At 39.4% G+C, this 24,390-nt stretch overlaps 4 protein-coding genes across 5 annotated transcripts; 2 read left to right on the plus strand and 2 right to left on the minus strand.

The window, feature by feature from the left end:
* The first annotated feature begins 381 nt into the window (after positions 1 to 381).
* Positions 382 to 4,708, plus strand: dnajb13 (DnaJ heat shock protein family (Hsp40) member B13). Its single transcript, XM_046040656.1, has 8 exons — positions 382 to 597; positions 684 to 787; positions 1,405 to 1,566; positions 1,654 to 1,802; positions 2,003 to 2,116; positions 4,004 to 4,117; positions 4,195 to 4,271; positions 4,512 to 4,708. The coding sequence occupies exons 1-8, from the start codon at positions 530 to 532 to the stop codon at positions 4,669 to 4,671; spliced, it is 948 nt and encodes a 315-aa protein (XP_045896612.1). The 5' UTR covers positions 382 to 529; the 3' UTR covers positions 4,672 to 4,708.
* ucp2 (uncoupling protein 2) lies at positions 3,823 to 7,088 on the minus strand. Its single transcript, XM_046040657.1, has 8 exons — positions 7,020 to 7,088; positions 6,783 to 6,936; positions 6,309 to 6,513; positions 5,870 to 6,086; positions 5,582 to 5,779; positions 5,385 to 5,486; positions 5,110 to 5,290; positions 3,823 to 4,970 (listed from the first exon to the last, which is right to left on the minus strand). The coding sequence occupies exons 3-8, from the start codon at positions 6,432 to 6,434 to the stop codon at positions 4,856 to 4,858; spliced, it is 939 nt and encodes a 312-aa protein (XP_045896613.1). The 5' UTR covers positions 6,435 to 6,513; positions 6,783 to 6,936; positions 7,020 to 7,088; the 3' UTR covers positions 3,823 to 4,855.
* A 1,828-nt stretch (positions 7,089 to 8,916) lies between these two features.
* Positions 8,917 to 10,777, minus strand: LOC123963319 (mitochondrial uncoupling protein 2-like). Its single transcript, XM_046040098.1, has 7 exons — positions 10,657 to 10,777; positions 10,288 to 10,421; positions 9,975 to 10,182; positions 9,695 to 9,892; positions 9,495 to 9,596; positions 9,196 to 9,376; positions 8,917 to 9,102 (listed from the first exon to the last, which is right to left on the minus strand). Exons 2-7 carry the CDS (start codon positions 10,411 to 10,413, stop codon positions 8,988 to 8,990), a joined length of 930 nt encoding a protein of 309 aa, XP_045896054.1. The 5' UTR covers positions 10,414 to 10,421; positions 10,657 to 10,777; the 3' UTR covers positions 8,917 to 8,987.
* A 5,241-nt stretch (positions 10,778 to 16,018) lies between these two features.
* Positions 16,019 to 22,953, plus strand: ppme1 (protein phosphatase methylesterase 1). Of its 2 annotated transcripts, none has more exons than XM_046040570.1 (14): positions 16,019 to 16,305; positions 17,348 to 17,441; positions 17,712 to 17,804; positions 17,970 to 18,027; positions 18,622 to 18,673; positions 19,039 to 19,193; positions 19,354 to 19,444; positions 21,223 to 21,288; positions 21,370 to 21,490; positions 21,581 to 21,710; positions 21,915 to 21,959; positions 22,042 to 22,106; positions 22,250 to 22,317; positions 22,571 to 22,953. In XM_046040570.1, coding segments are annotated over exons 1-14 (1,143 nt in total). In that variant the 5' UTR covers positions 16,019 to 16,201; the 3' UTR covers positions 22,572 to 22,953. The 2 variants fall into 2 exon arrangements, with proteins under 2 accessions (XP_045896526.1, XP_045896525.1); XM_046040569.1 differs by having other exon boundaries at positions 16,020 to 16,305; positions 22,553 to 22,953.
* Positions 22,954 to 24,390: the final 1,437 nt, after the last annotated feature.

Consider the following 24,390-nt stretch of genomic DNA (forward strand, 5'->3'; position numbering starts at 1 on the left):
TCTGCATGATTGTCAAAAATGTCTGTAATTTTTCTGGTTTGTATTTAGCTTACAGGGTGCATAATCTTAAACAAAATGGAATTGTGCATGCTCAAATGACATGGAAGTAGCCTACAAAATGCGCAGAGGGCAGGAGGTGTGTGTGCGTGTGTGTGCGTGTGTGTGGACCCCACAGCAGACATCATAAATGCGGCAATGACCATTGGTAGTCACTCAAAAAGGAAAATGCACACGTACAGCAATCAAAAAAACGTTATTTGAATAGCACCTTTCGTAAAGGTTAGTGCAATCCAGAGGTCATTGCAGGTGTGCAGGTCCCGTCCATGCTGGATCCGTGCACGATTGGTTCAGCTATTTTTGCAAGTCCCGCGAGAGTCCACAAAGCAGCTGTTACCCTGGAGACCAAGCTAAACAAGCGCTGCTCTGTGTTTCACAAAGCTTTGTTACTTAAAGAAAGACTTTACAGGCAGATACACTGCAGCTTTCTTTGATTTTTATTTTATTTTAATCACTTAACTATAAATTCATAATGGGTAGCGATTACTACGAGACCCTGGAAATAAACAGAAATGCAACAGACGCAGATATAAAAAAGGCGTAAGCTAAACTACCATTAAGTGACACTCACACACGTTTTATATCTGGCGTAATGTGATTATTGTTATTTTCCCTCTTTTATCTAGATATCGACGTCTTGCATTGAAGTTTCACCCGAGCAGCAACAGAGAAACTGGCAGTACGGAGAGATTCAGTCAGCTGGGTGAAGCCTACGATGTTCTGAGCGACCGTAAGTTGCAACAACAGGGAGGCTGACATTTGTTTTACCTTGAAAGCTGGATTAGTATTAGGCTACTACAGCCAATCATTAGGCTACTATAGGCCTATGTTATAATAATGGGATCAGTCCTCACAGGGGCGCATGAAACTCAACAAGGTTACATACAACTAAAGTAGAAGAGACACAGTCGAAATAATACCAATAATCAAATTAAATACATGTGGGAATAATCATACAGTTCTTATATTTTATTTTCAGCTTGTTTATCTCTAATGGCAAAAACGGACTTTTCTGCTCTTATATGTCTGTAGATGAACTCATTTTTAAGCATTAGGCTACTAAACGTTATATTTAAGAAGGCTATGACATGTTTGTACTACTGACAATTGAGAGGAAACTATTACTAAATAATGGCAATTAACAAGTGATAAACACTATCTGACCAAAATCTGGATAATAAAAGCACATTAAACACATTTTATTTAAAATCATCATCTGCTTGTATTCATAAAATGATCCACCTTTTACCAAAATACCCGTATTTGACCCTTTTCAGTATTATCAGTAACATATATGGAGACTGGTAGTGTGTGTCTGTAACAATATATCTATGTTCTTTGTGACAGCTCGAAAAAAGGCAACCTATGACAAGTTTGGCCAGGAGGGTCTGAAATCTGGTATCCCAGCTGAGCTTGGCAGCAGTGGGGCTTGGTCATCAAAATATGTGTACCATGGGAATCCGGACAAAACATTCAGACAGTTTTTTGGAGGCAACAACCCGTTTGCAGGTGAGAAAAACAGACCAAACAGCGATTGTGCTTATTCAAATTTCATACTAATTGGGCTACATTAACTATATATTTTTTTTTTGCTAGACTTCTATACAAATGATATACCACTTCAGTTAGGTGGCCTGCAGCCAGGAGTGGTGAAGACACAAGATCCTCACATAGAGAGAGACCTTAATTTGTCCCTGGATGATCTCTTCCACGGATGCACAAAAAAGATTAAGATATCTCGCAGGGTAAAAGCAACCGACTTTTCTCATCCCACATCTTTGGAGCGCTTTAATCATTCAATCATCCATAAGATTAGACTGAGAAGTCCTCATGGACACTCGTGTCTCCTAGATCTAGATCTAACAAAACAATTACAACAAGGTCCAAACAGACACACTGAATGAAATATATTTTTTCATTTTTACATTCATGTCTTATGCAACAGGTTATGAATGAGGACGGATACACATCCAGTATCAAAGACAAGATCCTGACTATAGACGTGAAGCCTGGGTGGAAAGAAGGCACAAAAATAACTTTCCCAAAAGAGGGAGATCAGGTAAGAGAATAATGGTCACAAATAACTCACCCTGTCTGATGTCTGTGTAACGACTGGAGAGTGAACTCATCAGTTGGTACAATTTTTATCCCTTTAACCCCAAAGATCAAAGTTATCCATCCATCGTCAACCGCTTATCCTGTGTACAGGGTCACAGGGTGCTGGAGCCTATCCAAGCTGACAATGGGCGAAAGGCGGGGTACACTCTGGACAGGTCGCCAGTCCATCGCAGGGCCACACATAGACAGACAACCACTCACACTCACATTCACACCTAAGGGCAATTTTAGAGACACCAATTAACCTAGCAAGTTCAAGAGAATGAGCATAAACACTTAAAGCGTGTGAATATCCAAATTGGACCTTTGTGAAAACAACTGCAAGTTCCAGGAAGAACAGGAACAAAATGGATGAAAAGGAAAAGAAGACTAAATGAAACAACATCGTGATTTCATACATGTCCAAAGTATCAGAGAAACTCAGGAGGATCTTTAACAAACAACACATCCCTGTGTTAACCCAAGAACACAAGACAGATACTGGTCCACAAGAAAAGCAATCTAGTGTATGCTGTCCAAAGCAGGGAGGAATGGACATACCTGTAAATTGGGGAAACTAAACAACTACACAAACGCATGGCTCAACACAGAAGGACTCCTCAGGTCTAGTTTCAGCAGTTTACCTACATCTGAAGGACAATGGACACTCTTTCAACGACAACAATGTACATATTTTGGACGGGGAGGACAGATGGTTCGTAAGAGGCGTGAAAGAGGCTGTTTACACCAGAATAGAAAGAACATTGCAACAGAGCAGGAGGGCTATGACACTACCTATTCCCCACCTACAATGCTGTCCTTTTCATCTCTTCCCAGGAGAGTGAACAAACACTCACGTTTGGCCTCATGTGACAGTGCCAACGTCGTTCAGACTTGGCCTCACGTGACTCCACCGATAGAGGAGAGGCAAAACGTATTCAGGTTTCTTCAAACACATCCAGTTGCCCTTGGTTTTAACCTTCTTTGGATGAAAATTGTAAAGGGGATTTGATCTGATGTTGTTGTATTTGTTCTTCTACTGACCAAATACTGCATCAGAAAGATATGATTCATAATGGTTTCCCCAGATTGGTGAAGGTTAGGATAAATTGTTTAAATTGAGATTAGGATGAGTTATTTTGGTTCACAACAAGGTATGACTTTGGTCATAGTCTCCACTGTTCCCTCATTTCATTGCCAATGTGAATGTTATGGTGGTCTGAGTTTTAGCTTGTGGAACTGCTCTTAGTGTGCTATAAGCTTTAGAGGGAAGTATGTACGATTTTGTATGAGAAGCACAAAATATATAATGTGTTATTGTCTTCATTATTGTCTTTACATAATGATTCTACAAGTCATATTGTAAATTATGTGTTATGTTGGTATGTTTTTGATGTGATATTTATGAAATTGGAAGCTTGCTCAAGCTGTTCACCTTAGAATGCAGCACTTGACAGTTTTGATAGAGATTATTGAACGTAGTGGTTTAATATGGACGGGTTAAGTGAAGAATATTTTTGGGAAAGTGCATTTAATCATTCAATTGTGAATTGTTATACTTTCCACTGGATCTGCTGCATGGCCACCAGCAGGTGGCATCAACAGATCTCTTTCAAGGTGGTCACACATGCTTATAAAATAATAAATAAAACACAGTAACACGGGACATAATCGTTCATCATCACCTTTACCTCTTTGTTTGATGTGATTTGGTCAGTTTTGGTCAAAAACAAAGTATATGCACAAAAGTTATTACTTTAACAAGCTTTGCACAGTTAGTTAACAATGTATTACTTTTAGGGAAAGAACCTGACTACACGGTACTCACCCTGCTGTATTTTATCTTTAGGGACCAAGCAGCATCCCTGCAGATATTGTGTTCATAGTGCAACAGAAGAGTCATCCTCTGTTCATAAGGCAACATAATGACCTCATTTACAAGGCCCAAGTCTCTCTGGAGATGGTGAGTCATGTTTAAAGAACCAGAATAATAGGTTTTCTTTTTGTTAAAGTAGAATAAACACTTAACCTTTCCAACAGGCCTTGACCGGGTTCTCTGTGGATGTGGAGACACTAGATGGCAGGCTACTCACTATTCCCATCAATGACATTGTGCAGTAAGTGTTGCCCTATACTGGGGCCAAAGTGGAATACTAAATAACATTCATGTATAATACTGTATTTTGTATATATTATAAAGCATTAAGACCCTAACAGGGAGAGACTATCACATAAAATCAAGTACTTTATAATAACTTTACACTGAAACAGGCTAATTTCTAAAGTGATATGTTTTGGGTTTCACCTAAATCAACTACCATTTTACTGTCTCTGATTTGTTTGTCATGACACATCAGCCCTGCGTACAAAAAAGTGGTGACTGGAGAGGGAATGCCGCTGTCCCAGGATCCTTCCCAGAGAGGAAACCTCATCATTACCTTTGACATCAAGTTTCCCGAGACGCTTTCCGCTGAGAGGAAGCAACTGATCAAACAAGCTCTGGCCTTTAAATATTGATCACATTTTAATACATGTCTTGCTATCCTATGACTAATGATTACTGCGGTTACATTTCTGTCATGAGAGAGAGCGGTACCAACACAATTTGTATATCTTTACTTCGAGTTGAAATATCCACAAGGGGGACAGAAGGTAAAGAACCACTGTGTTACAGCATCAGCCTTCTGACAGACAACAATGGTTAAAGTGTAGTTGTGTAGTTGTGATTTGCTGTCATCATGGCCCGTTTCAGCTGCTCATATGTTACAAACATCACCACATTCCAGGAGCCCAGGCGTAAGAAAGATGGCATGAACCTCAAGAGAAAAAACATAAAAAACATCTTTGATTGCAATTCAGTCATGTACAGCCATTGCTCTCCTCCCCCTGGTCTATAAATGTTTGATTTGTATCGTTATCAATCCATTCAAAATTGCCTGTGCAGTCAATGCTTACCCCTTATAAAAGGCAAGGGGGCCCTCTTTGGTCATCATGGCAGAGGCACAATTGAGGACACTGCTGTATTTGCCAAGAGCAGCGTTCATATATCTTGTCTTGACCACATCAACTGGAGAGGCAATCACTGTTGTGCATAACCCGGCACCAAAGGCTGATACAAAGTGGCAGGGCAGATTATCTGTGGAGTTAAAGCTGAAAGTTACTGATCCAAAGGAGAAAAACACCTACATTGTGCCTCTGAATGTCATGTAACATTGCAGCCATGTTTTTACCTGTCAGGGGAGTGGACTTCACAAGTGTATCCTTGATGAAATCATATGTCACCAGTTCTGTGCAGTTAACAATTGCATTTCGCGCAATGTTCGGAGCTGTACCTGCATGACAGAGTAATGTAAAAGTAAAAAAAAAAAAAAACAATCATAAGAAATCAAAGGGTATTTTTTGCTACTAAATAATCCTCTCAAGCTACCTTTCCACAGACCACGAATGCCTTCTTCCTTAGCAATGGACTTGTAAGCATCAACGGTGCTACAGTATCGTCTGGCATGCCCAGGAGACCTGATCTGTGCCTGGAAGCGGACTTTCACCACATCTGTAGGCTGAGCAAAAGCAACCGCCATGGCACCAGTGGTACTTCCTGCAAGCAGCCGACTGCCAATACCAACATCTGACCCAGAGAGGAGGAAGATGTCAGGCCTGATTGGTGCAGGACTCCCTGAACTAGATAAATAATTAGAATGCATTCATAGATACTCACGATCAGAGCCTTTAGTGTAGAACTGTTTTACAGAGTCATACAGACCAATGCGGACAGAGGCAAAGCTCATCTGTCTCTGTAGTCCTGCCACCAGTCCATTGTAAAGGCTCCTGGGCCCCTCTGTACGCACCATGGTGGTGATGGTGCCAAACACTCCACGATACTTCACTACAGGCTCTCTCCCTGTAGTTGCTGAAGCTCTGGCCTCTCCTTGGATCTGTCCAGGACAAAAGGCAAAGATAGGTGAAGATAAGAAAGCATGGGGGACTTCAGGTTCTTCTGGTTTATATGCACTTAGTAACGTATAAAATAATGGACACTATATATTCTTTAAGTTTATCAATAACTATACTTTACATACAGTGGGTACCCATGCAATGTCATAATATGATGTGATGATGGGAAGTTAACTTTAATATTCAATATAGCACATGTTTACCTGCAGCCGCACTTTGGCTGTGTCCAGGGGAAAGGTGAGCAGGTCAGCGATACAGGCTGCAGTTCCTGCTCCTATAAACTTCACAGCTGCTGATGGAGGCACGTCTGCGGGTCCAAATCCAACCATTTTCCAGAATTATTTTGATCAATGTAAGTATTGATGGGTGCCTTGTTAATGTGGACAGGACACAAAGCTCCTCGAAAATCTGAAAAAGATAGACCCCAAAACACATTCCATCTAAAAATTCATGTATTTTATGTAGAATTGCTTCCAGCTGATGGGTGGCTCATTTAACATCCCCATTGAGCAACAGAGACGTAGTAAAGTCGAGGCTTTAGTGATGCTAAATAGATGGCAGCTGTTCAGTGCATTATTTGCACACAAAGACAGGGCTCACAACAGCTAAAATGCCCTGCAAATTCAAATAACACATTCTCATCGCTTTTTTAAGTCTGAAAGATGATTAATTCTTACCTTTAATGGTGCAGTTTAGGACAGAAAGATCAGAGATCAAGATTCTCTAAAGGTGTCCCTCTGACTGAATTTTGTCCCAGCTATAAATTGATTTCCTTGTTTTTCCATAGAAGACTTTTCAGAAGTGATGAGCCTTAAAATCATACTCCAAATCCTGGAAAAACAGAGATATGGTCAAAAACAAAAGCAGTGGAACAGTGTTTACAATAATATAAATATACCAAGGGTTGATTGTACCGTGATTTAATTCTCTGAGTTAAAATGCCTGGTAAAAAGCCTCTCCAGGTAACAATACCCTAATGAATCAGTGAATGGTCAGGATGCAGTAGTGTGGGAAAGAGAGCCACCTCCTTAAATACTGCCATGACATTGCATCATGGGATGTGTTGCTGGTGGGGCCCCACCCCCACTACATCCATACGGGCTGCCTGCTGGTTAAATGGAAAGACTAGAAACCTGTTTATGTCACAAACAGCCTGTATGTGTCTAATTTGTGTAAACACACTTTTTGGAACATGTTTCCTCTCTTGTCTTCTTCACTTCATGATCAAGCTTCCTCTCAAGTGTGTCTTCAGACCAACAACCACATCACAACTAACAATTAACCCACAGTTGTGATTGATTAGACTGGCTCAGTAGATTGAGACTGAAAATAAAAATGTTGCATTGCAATCTGCTAAAACCCGTTATCTGTTAGAAAGTCTGTACATAACGTTATAGTGCAGAGAGCACAGACTTCAGGAGTAAATGCTGAGTCATGCTGAGAATACAAGAACACATAGTACATTGCCCACCAAATTAGATCCGTATGTTCAGCCCCTTTACAATGTGAAGAAACTCAGCATTGTGTTTAGTTAATAAAGTGGTTTTATTGTAGTATTGTAGTTAAAGGATGGTGAAGTGGTAGAACAGGTAGACTAGATGGATTTTATTGTCCCCAAAGGAGCCATGGGGTATCAAGGGTGTATAATTTAGTGACATATCCCTACCAACATCCAGCGACTACTGAATTGTCCCTAGAAATTATTTTGATCAAAACAAGTAAATATAAAGACTGTTGTCCATCAGCGTCTAGTCAATGTATTCGATATACAAACTGTTAGCAGGTCTTGTTCTCTCCAATTTGTTTTTGTATTTTCACAGATTATGTCGTCCCCTGCTTTCAGGACCCCACTTAGTGAAATGTTCAGGTGAGTGAATGTTTGTGAGTCGATTCTTTCGCTTGTGAACACCAACACAGACAACACAGATTGAGTCTGGTAACTTCCACAGATATGTTCTGAACATACCTACCATGATCATTAAATTATACGATGTGAAGTAAAACCTGTTTAATTACATACAGAATCCCAAGATGCTCCACTTTCTGTAAACAGCTTCCGTTTTATCAAGCAACTAAATTATTGCTCCCCTTCAGTCAGATTATGATCCCTTTTTCCTATTTAATAATACTATTTAAACTGTATTGCAGAGTTGGTTGGTGTAACCCAACTAACAAAGGTGCAGCAAATTTCATAATAGATAAAGAATATAAATAAACAATCATTTATTGATTTTGGCATTGTCACTGTGCACAACATTTTTATGACTTATTGACCAGCAATAAATCATCCTATTTACAATAAGCAGAACATTGATTTAACCTATAAACCCCTGACAACATGCACAAACACTTGTAAACAATCCACAATACAGAAAGCAACTCAGAAATGGTCAGTGTTTAGGTCTGTGTTGCCAGACTCCATTGCGTTTGTGGAAAACCTATCCTAAATAAATAAAATTAGGTCATAACATTATTCACAGCATCTCACCGTTCATTCTTGTAAACATGAAAATCTAACTTCAAAGACACATATCAAGGTTCTAGTATATTTGTCAACAAGAGATAAAAACATGAATAAGCATTTTTGTGATAGAGGCCATTAAAATGCATAAAATGTCTCTTTATATTTGAATGCTTAAATCATTCTGGTATTGCAACAAATCCCTCAGAGTCACGGTTCATTTAAGAAGTCCAAGAGCTACAGTTCGCTGACATGAGTCTTTATGATGTGAGCTCTTATAATGCATGTTGGTAATGCGTCCGACCACTTGAGCTCTCTTCTTATACAGCCCAGGTCCTTTTCCAACTATCAGTCACTGTGAGGATTAGGCAGTTGTGCGTGTGCAGTCCTGTCTGAAGAAACAGCCTGACAAGCGATGAGCTCAAAATGGCGACTCCCAGTACTGTTGTGCCCTGGTCATACCTCTTTTAATTTGTTCATATGTCACAAACATCACGATGTTCCAGGATCCCAGACGCAGGAAAGAAGGCATGAATCTAAAGGAGACGACGAAGAAAATAAAAATAAAAAAGTGTCCCAAACATGTTACGTTATTGCTGTTTGGTTCACTCTTATGTAAGTGTGTTTACCCTTTATAGAAGGCTGTGGGTCCTTCTTGTCTCAGCATGGTGAGAGTACAGTTGATAGCGCTGCTGTACTGGCCAGTCCCTGAATTCATGAACCTTGTTTTGACAACATCCACAGGAGAAGCCACTACTGTTGTGCAGAAGCCTGCACCAAAGGCAGCAGTGAAGTGGCACGGCAGGTTGTCTGTAGGAGAACAGAAGCAAAGTCACACACTTCCATAATATTTGATATTTTGTATTTAGAATTTGCATGTAGAAGAAGTCACTTAGTCACTAGTTATTTGCTTTTTTTACCACCTCACCTGTCATTAGGTTATACTTAAGGATGAGTTCTTTGATCATGTCATAGGTCACCAGCTCTGCACAGTTTACAATAGCATTACGGGTGATGTTGGGCATACAACCTAGACAAAAGGACAGGATGGTTACTTCAAAGCCAGGGGTTTATCATGAAAAGATATATATACATTTTTTTAAAATCAGAAGCAAAAATGACAAGCACCTTTCCAAAGCCCCCGCATTCCCTCATCTCGGGCAATCGTCTTGTAGGCGTCCAGGGTGCTGTTATATCTCCTCCCACCATCAGCCAGTCGTACCTGGGCTTGGAAACGCACCTTCACCACATCTGTTGGTTGTGCAAAAGCCACAGCCATGGCTCCTGTGGTACAGCCCGCCATGAGCCGAGTAACAATCCCAGCACCTGTGCAGCATGTGCACATTAGTCACAATGGGACAGAAACAACCGTGTTCGTAAAACAAGATGCTGAAGTTGTGAAACTCACTCTCTGTGCCTCGAGTGTAGAATTGCTTCATGGAGTCATAAAGACCGATTCGGACAGAGGCGAAGCTCATCTGCCTCTGGAGTCCTGCTACTAGTCCATTGTAAAGACTCCTAGGCCCCTCTGTGCGCACCATAGTGGTGATGGTGCCAAACACTCCCCGATACTTTATGGCTCTGGCCTCTTCATGTTTCAGAGACTCTCCCTGAATCTGAGCAACAGGATGACATACAAGGATTGTAAGCAGCAGCTTAAGAAATGTTTTGAAAAGAGATATTTAGAACAGAAGAGATCGCTCTTAAACATTGTGTCTAACCTGTAGTCTGACTTTGGCTGTATCCAATGGAAAGGTGAGCAGGTCAGCAATGCAGGCTGCGGTTCCTGCTCCAAAGAACTTTACTGCCGCAGAGGGCACCAAGTCGTTGGGTTTCATGCCAACCATTTCTACGCCTGAGTTAATGACAGAAATGGAAAAAACTGTTCTCAGTGCTATCTGCCCAGGACCTCTGTTTATCACACCACAAACAAGCCCATAAAAATCATTACTCAGCTCAGCTCAGCAGACACACAGAATATAACTGTTCACATTTTGATGACATTTAATAATTTTCATTTGCTCTGATTATACTAGTAATACTGAGTGTACTAACATTTGAAGTGTTCATTCTAAACATTGTGTATATACCTGTAAGCGAGGGTAAAAAAAATAAAGCTTCAAGTTTTCTCAGGAAGTACACTGGTCTGAAGTGGAAGTGGTTCTGTTGTGGAAAAGCCTTGGGCCATAAACTCTGTCTGAAGGGAGCCAGCCAGCATACCACCTCTCACTGAGAAAACAAGCAAACCATTTACTTGAGATCCAAGGAGAATTTGTATTATTGGTTTCATGCATTTAATTAATAGTTTTATCATTATGATAACAGTGATACATTGTACTTTAGCTCAGATCATGCAATGTTGTCTTCATTTAAAAGTTTACCTAAATTGTTTTCCAGGAAAGTTATAGTCCAGCACAGAGGAAATAATGTACAATCCTTTAGGCAGTAAGTCCCTTTAGCATCCTCCTCTCACACTGTGTGCTTTCTACTGAAGAAGCTCCTGAATTTATAGGCACCTTTAGCATGTGACAGTGGTGCAGCAAGTTGTACACACCTGCTATTTGTATCTCATGTTTACCAGAGTCCCTGAGACACAGTTGGACATTCGAGTACTTGTTGATCTGCTCCTAACAGTGTTATTATGGTAGCCTGGTGCGGACTCTATGAGCATTTGTAGTGATACTAAATACTGTCATGTTTTTTCACAGCTAATTTCACAGTGAAAAGTACTTCTGAAATATAATAGACTATATAGTAGACTATATTTATTTCTAGTTTTAAATCCAGAGCTAGGCGTTTACTTAAAATTTCAACTTTAACACGTGGGAATACCAGCTCATATTACTACACTGACATCGAGGAGCATTCCTCATGTTTCTATTGGTTGCTATATGTAGCCAATCAGACAGAGAGGCCTGTCTCAATTCCATAAATGTTTTCATGGGGCATTTGCATGTCTAGCCAGAGTTCTATGGTGGATAACATTTACACTGCATACTTATCCATCATCCCTCCTCCCTGCAAGTAATAAAGTTGAAAAATGTTCTAGGCAAAGGAACGGCCATGCTTCTCAGCCAATCCATACAATGAACGAGGAGGGGTGGATGCACATAGCATCTGTATGCAATTTGCATGCACCCAAAGAAAGGACTGGATGCTGGATGGAAAGTGTTAGAGAGGGGAGACACTTTGTTGGTAGAGTGTTGGAGTCCTGTGCCCGCATGCCTTTACACATGTGACTTTCAATATAAGCTCCAGGCTATGGCCCCTGCAAGCTTATGTCAAGTCATGGTTTACTATGCAAAACTGTCGCTACATATCTAATGTTTCGCCTGATATCTAGTGTAAGAAGCTCAGCAGTCTCTACTTTAATAATGTATAGATATTATTCAGTACAGTTAAAAATCATGTTTCCCCTTAAGTCAAAGTAAACCCCTTGGGCTGTTTTTGTAAACAAAGCTGAAGAAAGGCCCTGCCTCTGCAAATGACCTTTGACACATTTTCCACTATTTACATTATTTCCAACTATTTAAAGGGACCATAAACGTCGATGGTGACCGAGGACCTCATGTGGGCTGATGAAGGGCATTTATAGGAATAGTGTGCACATTCTGTCTTTTTATATTTACTAATTTACTTTTTTAAGTAGTTTCTCTTTCAGTAATTATAATTGTTGAGCTTTATTGTTATTATTATTGATAGTAGTAGTAGTTGTAGGCCTATTGATTAAAGTATGTTATTTTTTAAATCAACCGTACAACAGAAATGCCATTTTGATACTTTGGTGATATACAAAGAAAATGTAATTGCACTGTGTCCACAGTGCACATGTGTTTGGACAAAGAGATTAAAGGCAATAATCCATTTCAAAAGTAATTCAGCTGGATTTTAAAGGTTAGATTCAGGCATTTTCTTTTTCTTTTCTTTTTTTTCTTTTCCTTCATCTAATTAGCAAGGCAAAGATGGGCAATGGTTAAACCTTAAACTTAATGCCATAAAGAACAGCTCAGAAGACCACCTGCTTTCTTTCCCTGGTGCTAAAAACAGATCCCTGAGAAGAGAACACTGTGTGAATAACCTTTGAACAGAGTCAGACCAGTAAACACCTTGCTGGTCCGGCTTCAACCAGACTGTAGTGACCTCCCCTACAGACTATGAAATTGAAACTGAGCAGGCAGACTGCCGTCACCACTGAGCTCTTCCGCACTTTGAATACCACGAACCTTAAATCAGTGCTGTGAAACAGCTAATCTCCATTACACTATAAATAAAGTCAGCCGCTGCTACGTCACTTAAAGGTTAGTGGAGCACACAAGTATGGGCCACCATGTCTTCATTCATAGATCCATTTACATGGAAATTTCTGTCTTAACTTTATTTTTATTCATTCTTAGGTAAGTGATGGAAAGAAACAACACTGTAGTGGCTCTGAGGGTCAAAACACAACATTTCACAAAACAATACTTCTGAAAACACAAAGACATTTAAAGATAACAATGTTTATTCAGGCTATGTGTTAAGGTGGTTTGGTGGTAGATTGGATCACCTAGAGGGACTCTTAAACTCTTAGCAGCTTTTTCGCTATCAGGGAACAGATGACAATCTCGACATGGGTTAAAGTTAACAATAATGGTCAGCTAAACTATTTTAAAAGTCTTCATGCAGCAAAAACTGTAAGACCAAAACACTGCACATAAATTGACACTCATTGACCTCAAGGTAGCGCTGTAACAATCAAGATTGCGTTTTCGCACAACGGCTTGGCCATTTTTTTCCCAAGTTTCTCAAAATCCTATTTTTGACATCTTGTCCAAAACAGCTGGGCCAAAACTTAGTCAGGATCATCTGAAAACTTTACTGATCTTGAGTTGTTAAAGTTATTTTGATATGTCAATCTCTTTCAATTATGCAAGCCAATCATTTTTTTAAAATAGTAACAAATGTAGTCACGTGAAACATGTGTTTGCTGAAGGTCATAAGCTACAGTAAGTCAAATGTTTCTGAAAGTAAATTTATATACCTCAATAGAGCATCAGCAAATGGGGATGACAACTAAATAAATGCATCCAAATGGATCTGCTTGAACTCCACCAATCATTTCCGCTTTCATCTATAGGCCTACTCTTTATGAGATCTTTCCCCTCTCATCCAAGGGGCTTCTTCATTTCTGATTGACTGGTAGGGAATCCCAGCCATTTAACCTCTGTAGGTTTGTTATCAATGTGAAGGATACAATTTGGTTCATTAGTGCTCCTCGCTGTTGTAACGAAAGGCGTTATGATCGTTGGAGTCATGTGAAGCTAAGACTGAAAGACCGTCGTTGGCATTGTCACATGAGGCCATATGTGAGGGTTCAATCTCCTGGGAAGAGATAAAAAAGACAGCATTCAAAGTGGGGGATAAGAGGCGTAGCCTCCTTCTGTTGTGATGGTCTTTCTATTCTGGTGTAAATGGCCTCTTTCATGCCTCTTTCGAAAGAAGGACAATATTGGGATAACTTCATATGAAAATAGAAATTAATTAATTAATTAAAAAGATACGTCACCAAAATTTCATACAGGCGTCCCTCTCTAACTTCAAAAAGCTATTGAAAACTCATCTCTTCCGAGAACACTTTCTCTTATAACATCTCTGACCCCTAACCTCTATCCATTGATAGATGTATATAAGAAGCTACACTTGCACTTCCTGTGCTCTTCTTTGTATATCCCCTTACAATTCTCTTGTATTGATTGCACTTTTTTGTTAACTCTTACTTCTTTCCTTAGGTATTTACCCCATTGATGCCATACGTGCTATTACTAGTAGCTCTTACAAGTATTTATTGCTGCCATTACTAGTATGTATTGTCAGTTGTAGATCTGCTGCTGTATTAATGCTCTGTTGATGCTTGTATGTTGTTCGTCACGGCAATGAGTAAATGTAAATGCAAATATAGAACTCAGGGAACAAATATCAAATATATAATTGGGTCTGACTGATAACCACCATGGTGAAAGACAAAGTGTCTTCAAGCATGTTCCATAAAATGTTCAGAGATCACACATGGTGTGCCTTCTGAATGTGGTCCATGAGGTACAGGCCACATGTTCCACATACAAATGCCTTGTGCACTCTGTTGGCTACAGCTGGAACGCCCATCAGCTCAGACGGTTCGATAGAAAAGACTCTCTAGACTCTAAGACTATATTTTCATAAGAATCTATTTGTTTCTAAAGTATAGCTTTGTAACAACATTAGAATTTATTGTTAAATTAAGAGGACATTTAAGGCTTAAAGAAGGGATGGTTTTGCTAGAATACCATTATCCAACACACTTCAAGTCATGTAACATGACAGCTTCCCTATTTTCTATTGTTTAACTATTGTATTTGATAAACTATGTTTAGTCACCTTCACCTCTTCCTGTCCTCTCTTGTGCCTCTTACAATCAAATTAGTGAGTCTGCAACTGTAGACGATCAGCTGTCATACTCTTTATGTAAGTGCATTTTTCTAGTCTCTCAAATGTCTCCCATTGTCTCAGATTACAGGACTGAGAGTGATCACAACCACACTGTATCGCCTGCAGATTTCTCTCATAATAATCAATCACTATAAATATTTATATTACTGGATATTTCTCAAGAGATCACCAGCAGCAAACACACTTTTCTAATCTTTATAATTATATTTATTTTGTCCACATATTAAGGAGCTGTTTCAAGGTTTCGTGCAACACATTCTCACTCCCAACTCATCACATATGGACACTTGGTCAAGACTCCTTGGTGTCGCTTTTTAACACCCTTGTGTTCTTCAATGGTTCAGAGTACATAATGAATAAACAGAACTTCATGTGTGAAAAAGGTGGACTGTCCCTTTTTAAGTGGATTCTCTTAGTGATATGAGTAAAGAGTGCACTGCTGCCACCTTGTGTTCAAGAATATTGTAAGCTAGAGCAGTGGTTCTCAAATTTTTTCACACCCCTAGACCGACACAAATTAGACCACAGACCCCCATTTGATAAGATTTTGTCCCAGGGTACCCCATCTGATGGGATTTTTGCTTCTGGATGTTTTATTACAGAAACTGTATGAAAACTTTTGACCAAAATAGGCATACATTCTGTCATAATCAATGAATTATCATTTTAGAATTAACAATGTGTGTGACCTGTGAAAAGCTTGAATTTAAGAAGACAGGGCACCTAGCCATCATGTAGGCCTAAATAATTAAAATCATTAATCAGACATAATCATGTAGAAAATTCCCATACTCCAGATTTGAACTCCAAAATGACATGTCCTGATATGGTTTTGAAACTGCCATGAAAGAAAATGAATCACTGTTGAAACTAGTGTAAAGAAAATGTTAACATGTATCTGTAGCGATCTGTAGTCAGTGGGCGGCAGTAAGTCTCTAAAAGGCCCATGCTATAACCTACAAGAAAACATGACCAAAGAAGAAGAGACCGACCTAAAAATAATCACAGCTGCAGCAGAAGAAGAAGAGCGAGCGCTAGCTAACGTTAGCTGAAATTTACCCAATGTCTGGATAGCGTCTGTGCAGGTGTCGAAGAAAATCATATGCTGCGAAAGAGAGGAGAGGTCACATTAAACAGTTCCCGAGAAAGACTGTCCCCTCTTTGGACACCATGGAGAAACAGTTGCATTTAAACCTGTTATCCTCCAGACCTCCCATGGCTGGTGGTTATCAATCCGGTGGTTATCAATCCGGTGGTTCCAAAATGAAAATGGGGTGAGTTAATTAGCTAACGTTAGCATCTTCATAGCATGCTGTCAGCTCTGCCGGCTGCCTAACATTTTATAATATAGTCCATCATCACATAGGTTGCTGTCTGTTCTTTCTGACTCGTATCTTTACAATTTGTTAAATGAAAAGACAGCTGAAGTGATCGTGGCAGCGAGTTATGCTAACTTAGCTGTTGCTACCGGAGTTAGCGGATGTATGTGTAACGTTATGTATGTACAAGTTTGATCTTGCTTTAAATAACCTCAATATTATAATACATACTCCGTTTTATCTGACAGTAACGTTATCCATTGAGCAAGACTGGTCCAGATTTGTCTGGGTAAGAGTGAGTATTCATGGCACAGCAAAACCACTGTCTGGAGATATTAATCATAAAATCAGATTGAGTTGTCTCCAAAGATAAGTTTGATTTTATAGTGAACAGGTTCACCTTGACTTTCCGTTTACACAGCCTGTACAGTGAGGTCGTGATTCGTTTCTGACTTGCATGTTTACATAATCACGGTATAACGGTTGAACAAACAACTTTATGTTTTTGGTAGAGATGTACGCATTCAACCCCAAAATAAACACACTGGGTGTTTATTTTGGGGTTGAATGAAACAATAGCGAGCTCTCTTCAACCCTTAAAAAGTCCTCAGTCTCTGGTTTCTGGTCAGTTAAATAGCCAGCAGCCTGTGCATTAGAAAAACTCAGCTTGTATGTGTACAGACGTGTGTCGACTGTTTTTAGTTTTATATAAAGCCATCATGATTTAAACTGTGAAGTTGTGCTATGCGGATTGATCTTGTTGGAAAAAAAGAGATTTTCAGAATTTATTGCTTGCATTACACTTGAATATCCCTGTTTTGTCATAATCTTTAACTCATATGGGCAGTTTTTCTACTTCAGTGTTGCAGTATTTGGCCTCCCCACAGAAACGCATCCCATTGCATGATAAGTTTTAATAATCTTGCTGCATTATGGGACTGGTTTACATTTTGCTTGTCCTTTTTTGTTGTTGTTTTTTTTTTTTTTTTATACACAGACCTGGACGGAAGAGAGATTTCTCCCCGCTGCCCTGGAGTCAATACTTTGAGACGATGGAAGATGTTGAGGTGGAAAATGAAAATGGCAAAGATATATCCTTGACTGCTGCTTCTGTTTGTCAGGACAAAATTCAGCATGAATTATTGAAACTTTGTTGTGGCAATCACCCAGTGTGTTGAAATTCAACTAGGTCATTTCAGATTTAGCTACTTCTTTGTGCCAATGTACTATCTAACTTCACTGTGGTATGGTTTCGTTTGAAAATTGTTCATACAAGTTATGTTTATTCTCTTTTGAGCAGCATCGGCTTACTTTGTAACTCTTGCACAACTCTGGTATGTATTTCCTTGACTACCCTGAACATTTTCAGAATTTACTGCAGTGGTTCCCATGGTCCTGTGCTGCTCCTGCTCCATGGAGGAGGTCACTCTGCTCTCTCATGGGCAGTGTTCACTGTGAGCACAATAACTTTTACAAAAAGCTCTGTAATCTCTTAACTCTAAGTCTTTTGTTTAAAATACACACCATTATAGTGTTTAATATTTATGAATATAGTCTCTTTATTTCCACAAATTTCCTGTACACTATTTGATTTAAATGGTTTCCGTGTGTCTTTACAGGGCGTTATATACAGCAGGATCAACTGCAGGGTGGTGGCTATGGACCTTCGATCTCATGGTAAATGTAGTTAGTCACAGGACATAAAACTAGACATATTTTATTTATTATTGAGATGTCAGTTTGGTTAGGTAATAGTATCAGCCCCTTTTTGAATAATGCTTTGCTAAAATATATGCACATATTGATCCATCCTATGATTCTGTGTCATCCAAGGAATAAATTTACTACAGTGTAGTCAAAATGGGAAATGTATGATAGCTGTTGATTTAAAAGTATGTTGATCACTGCTTCCAAATACTTTCTTCTTATCATTTGCTTTCTGTAATAATGCAATATATATCCTTAACATTCATTCTGTTTTTTAAGAAGATTCTATTTTTTCTTAATAGTGCAATTATATACAGTAGGAGTACTTTTAATTTATTTTACTCTTCAAATTGTAGCTCCAGTACCCCAAATTATAAAGAAGTGAAATCGCTGTACCAAAGTAGTTTTATCACATCCCTACCCGCCTGTGACTAAAAGCCAAATCACCACACGTTGTATGACCAGGAGACAACTCCCACTACATAATTTGGCATTTCATTCTCTGTATGTTCACGACTTGGATGGAACAAAGTGTGAAATTTGCTTCTCTCTTATCACCTGCAGGCGACACCAAAGTGAAAAATCCTGATGATCTTTCTGCAGACACGATGGCCAAGTAAGTGTGCGCAGTTAAGACAGACGCTGGATTTTGTGAGAGCAATATACTTTACACAGTTCAGCCTTGTATCACAGAAAAATTAGGGAAACTGCAGGCTTGTAGGACAGTAAATAGTTAAAGGAGTATTGAGTGAGGCACACAGTCAGCTTTGATTTCTACAGCTACCCTTTGCTTGCTTGATGCTTTGGTGCATCCCTAAATGAAGTTGCTTCTACAGCTCAAATCAGTAGGGAGAAAGTGGTCTGGGAGTTTGGTGGATTCTTTTGGCTGTTGACATTTGGATTAATGACCCAATTCATTGTTAAATACACTCTGTCTTGAGGTTTCTGTTGAGACATTGTCCTTGCTTTTTCTGTCAAAAGGGATATTGGCAAAGTGGTGGAGGTGCTCTATGGAGAGAATCCTCCTCCAATCATGATTATTGGACACAGCATGGGTGGGGCCATTGCAGTTCACACAGCCACTGCCAATCATGTACCATCCCTGCTTGGCCTCTGTGTCATTGATGTTGTAGAAGGTGAGTGCTTGTGTTTTCTCAAATAGGATCATCTTAGATATTTTAAAATTTTCAGTGAATTTATATAATAAATATTCTTAATGTAATCAAATTAATGATGAGCTCAGCGTAGTATTACTTGGTTTATTAATGAAGAATATCTTTTGGTAATCACATTCAGGTACAGCAATGGATGCTTTGAACAGTATGCAGAATTTCCTCAGAAGTCGCCCAAAGACGTTTAAATCTCTGGAAAACGCCATTGAGTGGAGGTAAACATAAAATATTAGTGTTACTGCTACATCTTGGAAGTATGATGTATTTCATGTATAAACGCTGCCTATGCACAAAAAGGTTACGTACCCTGGTTTTCACACACACGTGGGATGTGTAAAAAGGAACGTGACGTGAGAATGTGCGGGCCGTGGCGCAAACTTTTGTCTGGCTCTTTCAGTAAACTTCAAAGTGCCAAAACTCACCAAATGTTTCAAAATAGCGTTTCTACTCCTGTTACTGTCGATGAGGTAGTCAATCAAAAACGTAACTATGTCTGTTAATACACAATAAAAGGGACGGAGCCACGTACACTTACGGTCAGTTGTGAACCGCCAGCCTAAAGCCAGGATAATGTCAGGTGGCAGGATTTTGGCAAGGTGTGAAGCCTACTCTGTATGATTGCTGTAAACCTATAAAAACTGTGTGATACTCGTGCATAATGCTGCATGGCTGCGCAATGGCAGTGCAGAGGAAAACGCGAGTGTAAGGATTAGAGAGTGTCCATGAAGATTTCCTGGCCCATGATGATGACGACTGGCTAATACTTCAATTTAGATTCTTTAAAGTCGTGCTCTTGGGTCTGTGCGCTGAACTGGGTCCAGCATTTGACAGCCCAACCTGGCGGAACCGTGTAAGTAGGCTATACCCACTGTTTCTGGCGGTCGCCTGTTAGCAGTGGGAGCCAACAGGTGTGTGTGATGGGATCAACAATATATAGTGTTTAACTTAACTTCTACCATCAAATAGCATTAAAGAATTGAGGAAGAGAGCATCAGTATTTTTCAGTCAGTATTCTTTATTTCAGCCAGTATGACTCTCTGAGCCGGCTGCACTGACTGCCATTGTAACACCAACACCATTCTGTCATTTTGCGTTTGTTGCTGATCAAAGAGTTCAAACCATCAAATTAATATTTCTCCTTTCCTCCACTTCAGGGATCAGCACCTCGATCTCACAATCAGTGTAGTTTCTCTTTTTCAGGTGTTTTGCAGCGGGATCGGCTGTTATTTGTACCTTAGGAGGTGACGCTGGTGTATTTACGGTCATTGGCATAGTAATTTATGGGAGGAGCCAAGGCGGGGTATGTGGCTCGTGCATGTGCGCGCAGTTTCACGTTGACTGGGATGTATAAAAGAAAGGTATGCAGGACCTGACGTACGCCTGGTTTTATACATGTGGATATTTCTGTGCGTACGTACTTTTCAAATTCTGTGAGTACGCCATCTTTCAGTATGAAAGCTGCGCGGTCTTTTATACACGAGGCCCCAGGACTCTACCCAGAGCTGGCTGCCCAGCCAAACTGAGCGATCTGGGGGAGAAGGGTCTTAGTCAGGGTGGTGACCAAGAACACAATGGTCACTCTGACAGAGCTCCAGCGTGTCTCTGTGGAGAGAGGAAGCCACTCCTCAGTAGAAGACACACAGATTGAACTCTTTGGCCTGAATGGCAAGCATCATGTGTGGAGGAAACCAGGCACCGCTCATCACCTGGTAAATACCATCCCTACATTCCTGGTGGTGATCATGCTGTAGGGATGTTTTTCAGCAGCAGGAACTGGAAGAGTTTTCAGGATGGAGGGAAAGATGAATCCAGCATTTTGGAACGCGGCTGTAACGTAACAAAATGTGGGAAAAGTGAAGCACTGTGAATACTTCCTGGATGCACTGTATAAGGATGCAGTTTTAATGGCCTCCAAGTTTGTGTTTTCAAACTTAAATGGCATTTAACAATAATGTTTGTACACGACTGTCGTAAGCTTTTGTTTTGCTTTCAGTGTGAAGAGCGGCCAGATCCGAAACGTAGAGTCGGCACGAGTGTCAATGGGAGGCCAGGTGAAAAAGTATGTCTCCTCTGTTTTATATCTGTACATTGAGTCCTGTGTGGTTTTGCACTGTATGTTAAGTTGCTCTGACATTCACAGATGTGAGGAATCCACAAGCAGTCCAGGTGTGCCTCATAGCATTGGTGAAGGTATAATAGAAGAGGATGAAGAAGTGGAAGAAGAATCCAACAAGAAAAGGATGAAGGAAGACGATCAAGAGGTCCTGTCTTTTTTACACTGTTGTCTTTTTGTAACATGTATGTGTTTTGTGAGAGGTGGAAAAGTACCTAAAAAAATTTCTTTCATACAGGTAAAAAAGGAAAGCATCTTCACCTGGCGAGTGGACCTGTCAAAGACAGAAAAATACTGGGAGGGCTGGTTCAGAGGCCTGTCTGCCCTTTTTCTCACCTGCTCTGTGCCAAAACTGCTTCTGCTCGCAGGTTAGAGTTCACAGTTTCTCACAGTGAACTTACATTATTATTATTTTATTATTACTTTTTTCAAATATGTATCTGGACAGGCAGTTTTGATGGAATTTCTGGGCAGTCCGACTTGTTTGGATGAATACAAATGATGCAGGGTTTTTCCCAAGCTGTTTTGCCATTAACTGCACAATTTCACCCGTGACTTAATCCATTATACAGGAGTGGACAGGCTTGACAAAGACCTTACTATTGGACAGATGCAAGGTAAGGAGCACAAATTGAGATTTTATGTTGCCATTTACTGTAAAAGACACAGACCCTAAACATCCATAACCTTTGTCCACAGGGAAATTTCAGATGCAGGTTCTCCCTCAGTGTGGTCATGCTGTCCATGAGGACGCACCTGAAAAGGTAAGTGGTGGTACCTGAACGTACACTGTGGGCTGTATGTATTGTGCTATGACGTCATCCCGATTACCATATGATACTTGTTGAAATGCTAAAGCAAGAGGAGCTATTTTTTATTTACTTTGTCCTGTGTTATCTGTTGCTAGGTAGCAGATGCTTTAGCAACATTTATGGTCCGGCACAAATTCACTGAGTTTAAGGAAGGATTCCTGTGGTAAGTGAACCTAAGTTTGTCTACATCATACAGGATTTCCAAGTAGCTTATTGATTATACGTATCATCATAATAGTTTTTACGTATAATTATTAGTTGAACAAAGAGGTAATTCGTTGTCCATTCAAAGGACATTACAATTAAATTATACCACCTTTTTTGTTTAAGAAAAAAAACTAAGGCAATAATTTCTCAGTCTGATTTTGTGAAATAATTGCTTAATGATCTTTCCACAGCTAATTTCCATTTTTCAGATAGCAGCCATAGAACAAATGTTTCAAGATTCATCCACATCCTCGTACAATTTAACAGCAAATTAATGAAAATATAACACATTATTATTATTATTATTATTATTATGATGCTTTTGTTATGTAGATACTTTGCCTTCCAGTTTTGCCTTATTTTTATTTAAGCACTTGCATTTGATTGTATTTTTCCTTTTACATTTTTTTTTTTTTTTGTAATTTTTGAAATGTAAAGCTCTCTTGGTTTAATGTTTTAATTTGAGTGATTGCGTCATTAATATGTGTTTGTAATGTTTGAATTCAAATGGTGATTAAAGATGGATGCTGTAAAAAGAAATGTCACCCATGCTTGTATATGTGTATTAAAAGGACCTCATGATCATTTGAAATGTGGAAGTTTATTCAACATGACAACATGTAGCAAGATAAATGTAGTTTTGTAGTGACAAATGTGTGGTGAAATCAAATGAATATGTGTTCTTGTTTTCTAGTCCTTATACTCTCATAAGTGTAAATACTAAAGCATACATTGTCACTCCCAAAATCACACTGGACATTAGAAATGTTTTAATGCACTGAGACAGCAGGATGTTTGTTTCCAAGGTAGAAGATGCAGCCCAGCTTACACACACTTGCTGCTGTTTAGAAGGCAGCATATTTTTTTGCTGACAAGTTGCTTGTTATTTGAAGAGAAGTAGCCACAGCCAAAGTTTGGTTAAGGCAACCCCACTTAATGGTGTAGGTGTTTTACATAAAATCTGTTGTGACATTCTCATGTCCAGTCAACATTTATACTCCTCTTCATTGAAGAAATGACTACAGAGACTGCTTTTTGTTCTGCATCACTGACTCAGGCTTGGAGGTCATAAACAATTTGCCAGATTAAGGAAAAGCTCTCTCACGCTAGAAGCAAACTGATTTTTGCTATTGCACTACTTTTTAAGAATTCTATACCAAGGCATAGTGTGTTGCCAGGGTTTGATTGTGTCTCTAAAAAATATCAAATCAATATTTAATCTACTGCCCTAATCTCATTCATATTACATCTGATGATTAAAGTTGTATTAGTAGCCTAATTTTGATAAAAAATAAGCAAAAAACTAAAATGGTGGTGTGAAAGAAAATCTTCCAAGAAAGATTACAGAGTCGACAATGTGATGAATTAAATTCTTTATAAGTGCTGCACAGAGAGAAGAACATAAATGGTGTTCTCTCCCGACACTCTTGCCTTAAATGCCCTCAATTGAACAAAGAGAAAAATGGTGACCTCCTGAGAATGTTAATTCAGTCGGGTATTTAAAGACAGTCCTGGTCTTTTCCTGAGATCACAAGTCATGTTAGTGTATTCCACAATAAGTGCTGATGTTTCGGAGCTGCCCCCCTGGTTTTAACCTTCTGTCGGAAAATAGTGACCCTTTGATCATTATGACACGTTGATCTTTTTGTCACTCAGGTAACTGTTAACATACGTTTAAAAAAAATATTTTCCACAGTGTTCAAACTGGTGGAGACCAATACTTTTAAATTATTCTTCATGAAATGAAGCAGTGTTGACAACCAATGTTCACCCCTCTGCTGTATAACCCTTATCAGTTTTTACATTCTCATATATGAACAATTGAAGAAAATTATATTTTGTATGTGTTATATGTTATGTTTACATGTAATTCCCAGAATTCTAGCTGTAGACAGCTTTCAAACAACGTTAGCCACATGCAGTTGTTTAAAGCATTTATTTTCAAGCACCCTGAATAAGGGGAAACAAGACCAGTTGGAAATGGAAAACAAAGTTGTAGTTTTATAAACTTTAAGATGAAGGTGACATG

The sequence above is a fragment of the Micropterus dolomieu genome, linkage group LG23 (genome assembly GCF_021292245.1).
Source record: "Micropterus dolomieu isolate WLL.071019.BEF.003 ecotype Adirondacks linkage group LG23, ASM2129224v1, whole genome shotgun sequence".
Classification (NCBI taxonomy): Eukaryota; Metazoa; Chordata; class Actinopteri; order Centrarchiformes; family Centrarchidae; genus Micropterus; species Micropterus dolomieu.

Excerpts from the sequence above, each read along its gene's own strand:
- dnajb13 (XM_046040656.1), top strand. The coding sequence starts at position 530 with ATGGGTAGCGATTACTACGAGACCCTGGAAATAAACAGAAATGCAACA. Across the intron at positions 598-683 it reads GACGCAGATATAAAAAAGGC|ATATCGACGTCTTGCATTGA; the intron begins GTAAGCTAAACT and ends TCTTTTATCTAG. Across the intron at positions 4,272-4,511 it reads CCCATCAATGACATTGTGCA|CCCTGCGTACAAAAAAGTGG; the intron begins GTAAGTGTTGCC and ends ATGACACATCAG.
- ucp2 (XM_046040657.1), bottom strand. The coding sequence starts at position 6,434 with ATGGTTGGATTTGGACCCGCAGACGTGCCTCCATCAGCAGCTGTGAAG. Across the intron at positions 6,087-6,308 it reads CAGCCAAAGTGCGGCTGCAG|ATCCAAGGAGAGGCCAGAGC; the intron begins GTAAACATGTGC and ends TGTCCTGGACAG. Across the intron at positions 5,291-5,384 it reads GAAGTCCACTCCCCTGACAG|ATAATCTGCCCTGCCACTTT; the intron begins GTAAAAACATGG and ends TTAACTCCACAG.
- LOC123963319 (XM_046040098.1), bottom strand. The coding sequence starts at position 10,413 with ATGGTTGGCATGAAACCCAACGACTTGGTGCCCTCTGCGGCAGTAAAG. Across the intron at positions 10,183-10,287 it reads CAGCCAAAGTCAGACTACAG|ATTCAGGGAGAGTCTCTGAA; the intron begins GTTAGACACAAT and ends CCTGTTGCTCAG. Across the intron at positions 9,893-9,974 it reads CTACACTCGAGGCACAGAGA|GTGCTGGGATTGTTACTCGG; the intron begins GTGAGTTTCACA and ends CATGCTGCACAG.
- ppme1 (XM_046040569.1), top strand. The coding sequence starts at position 16,202 with ATGGAGAAACAGTTGCATTTAAACCTGTTATCCTCCAGACCTCCCATG. Across the intron at positions 17,805-17,969 it reads TCTCATGGGCAGTGTTCACT|GGCGTTATATACAGCAGGAT; the intron begins GTGAGCACAATA and ends GTGTCTTTACAG. Across the intron at positions 22,107-22,249 it reads ATGAGGACGCACCTGAAAAG|GTAGCAGATGCTTTAGCAAC; the intron begins GTAAGTGGTGGT and ends ATCTGTTGCTAG.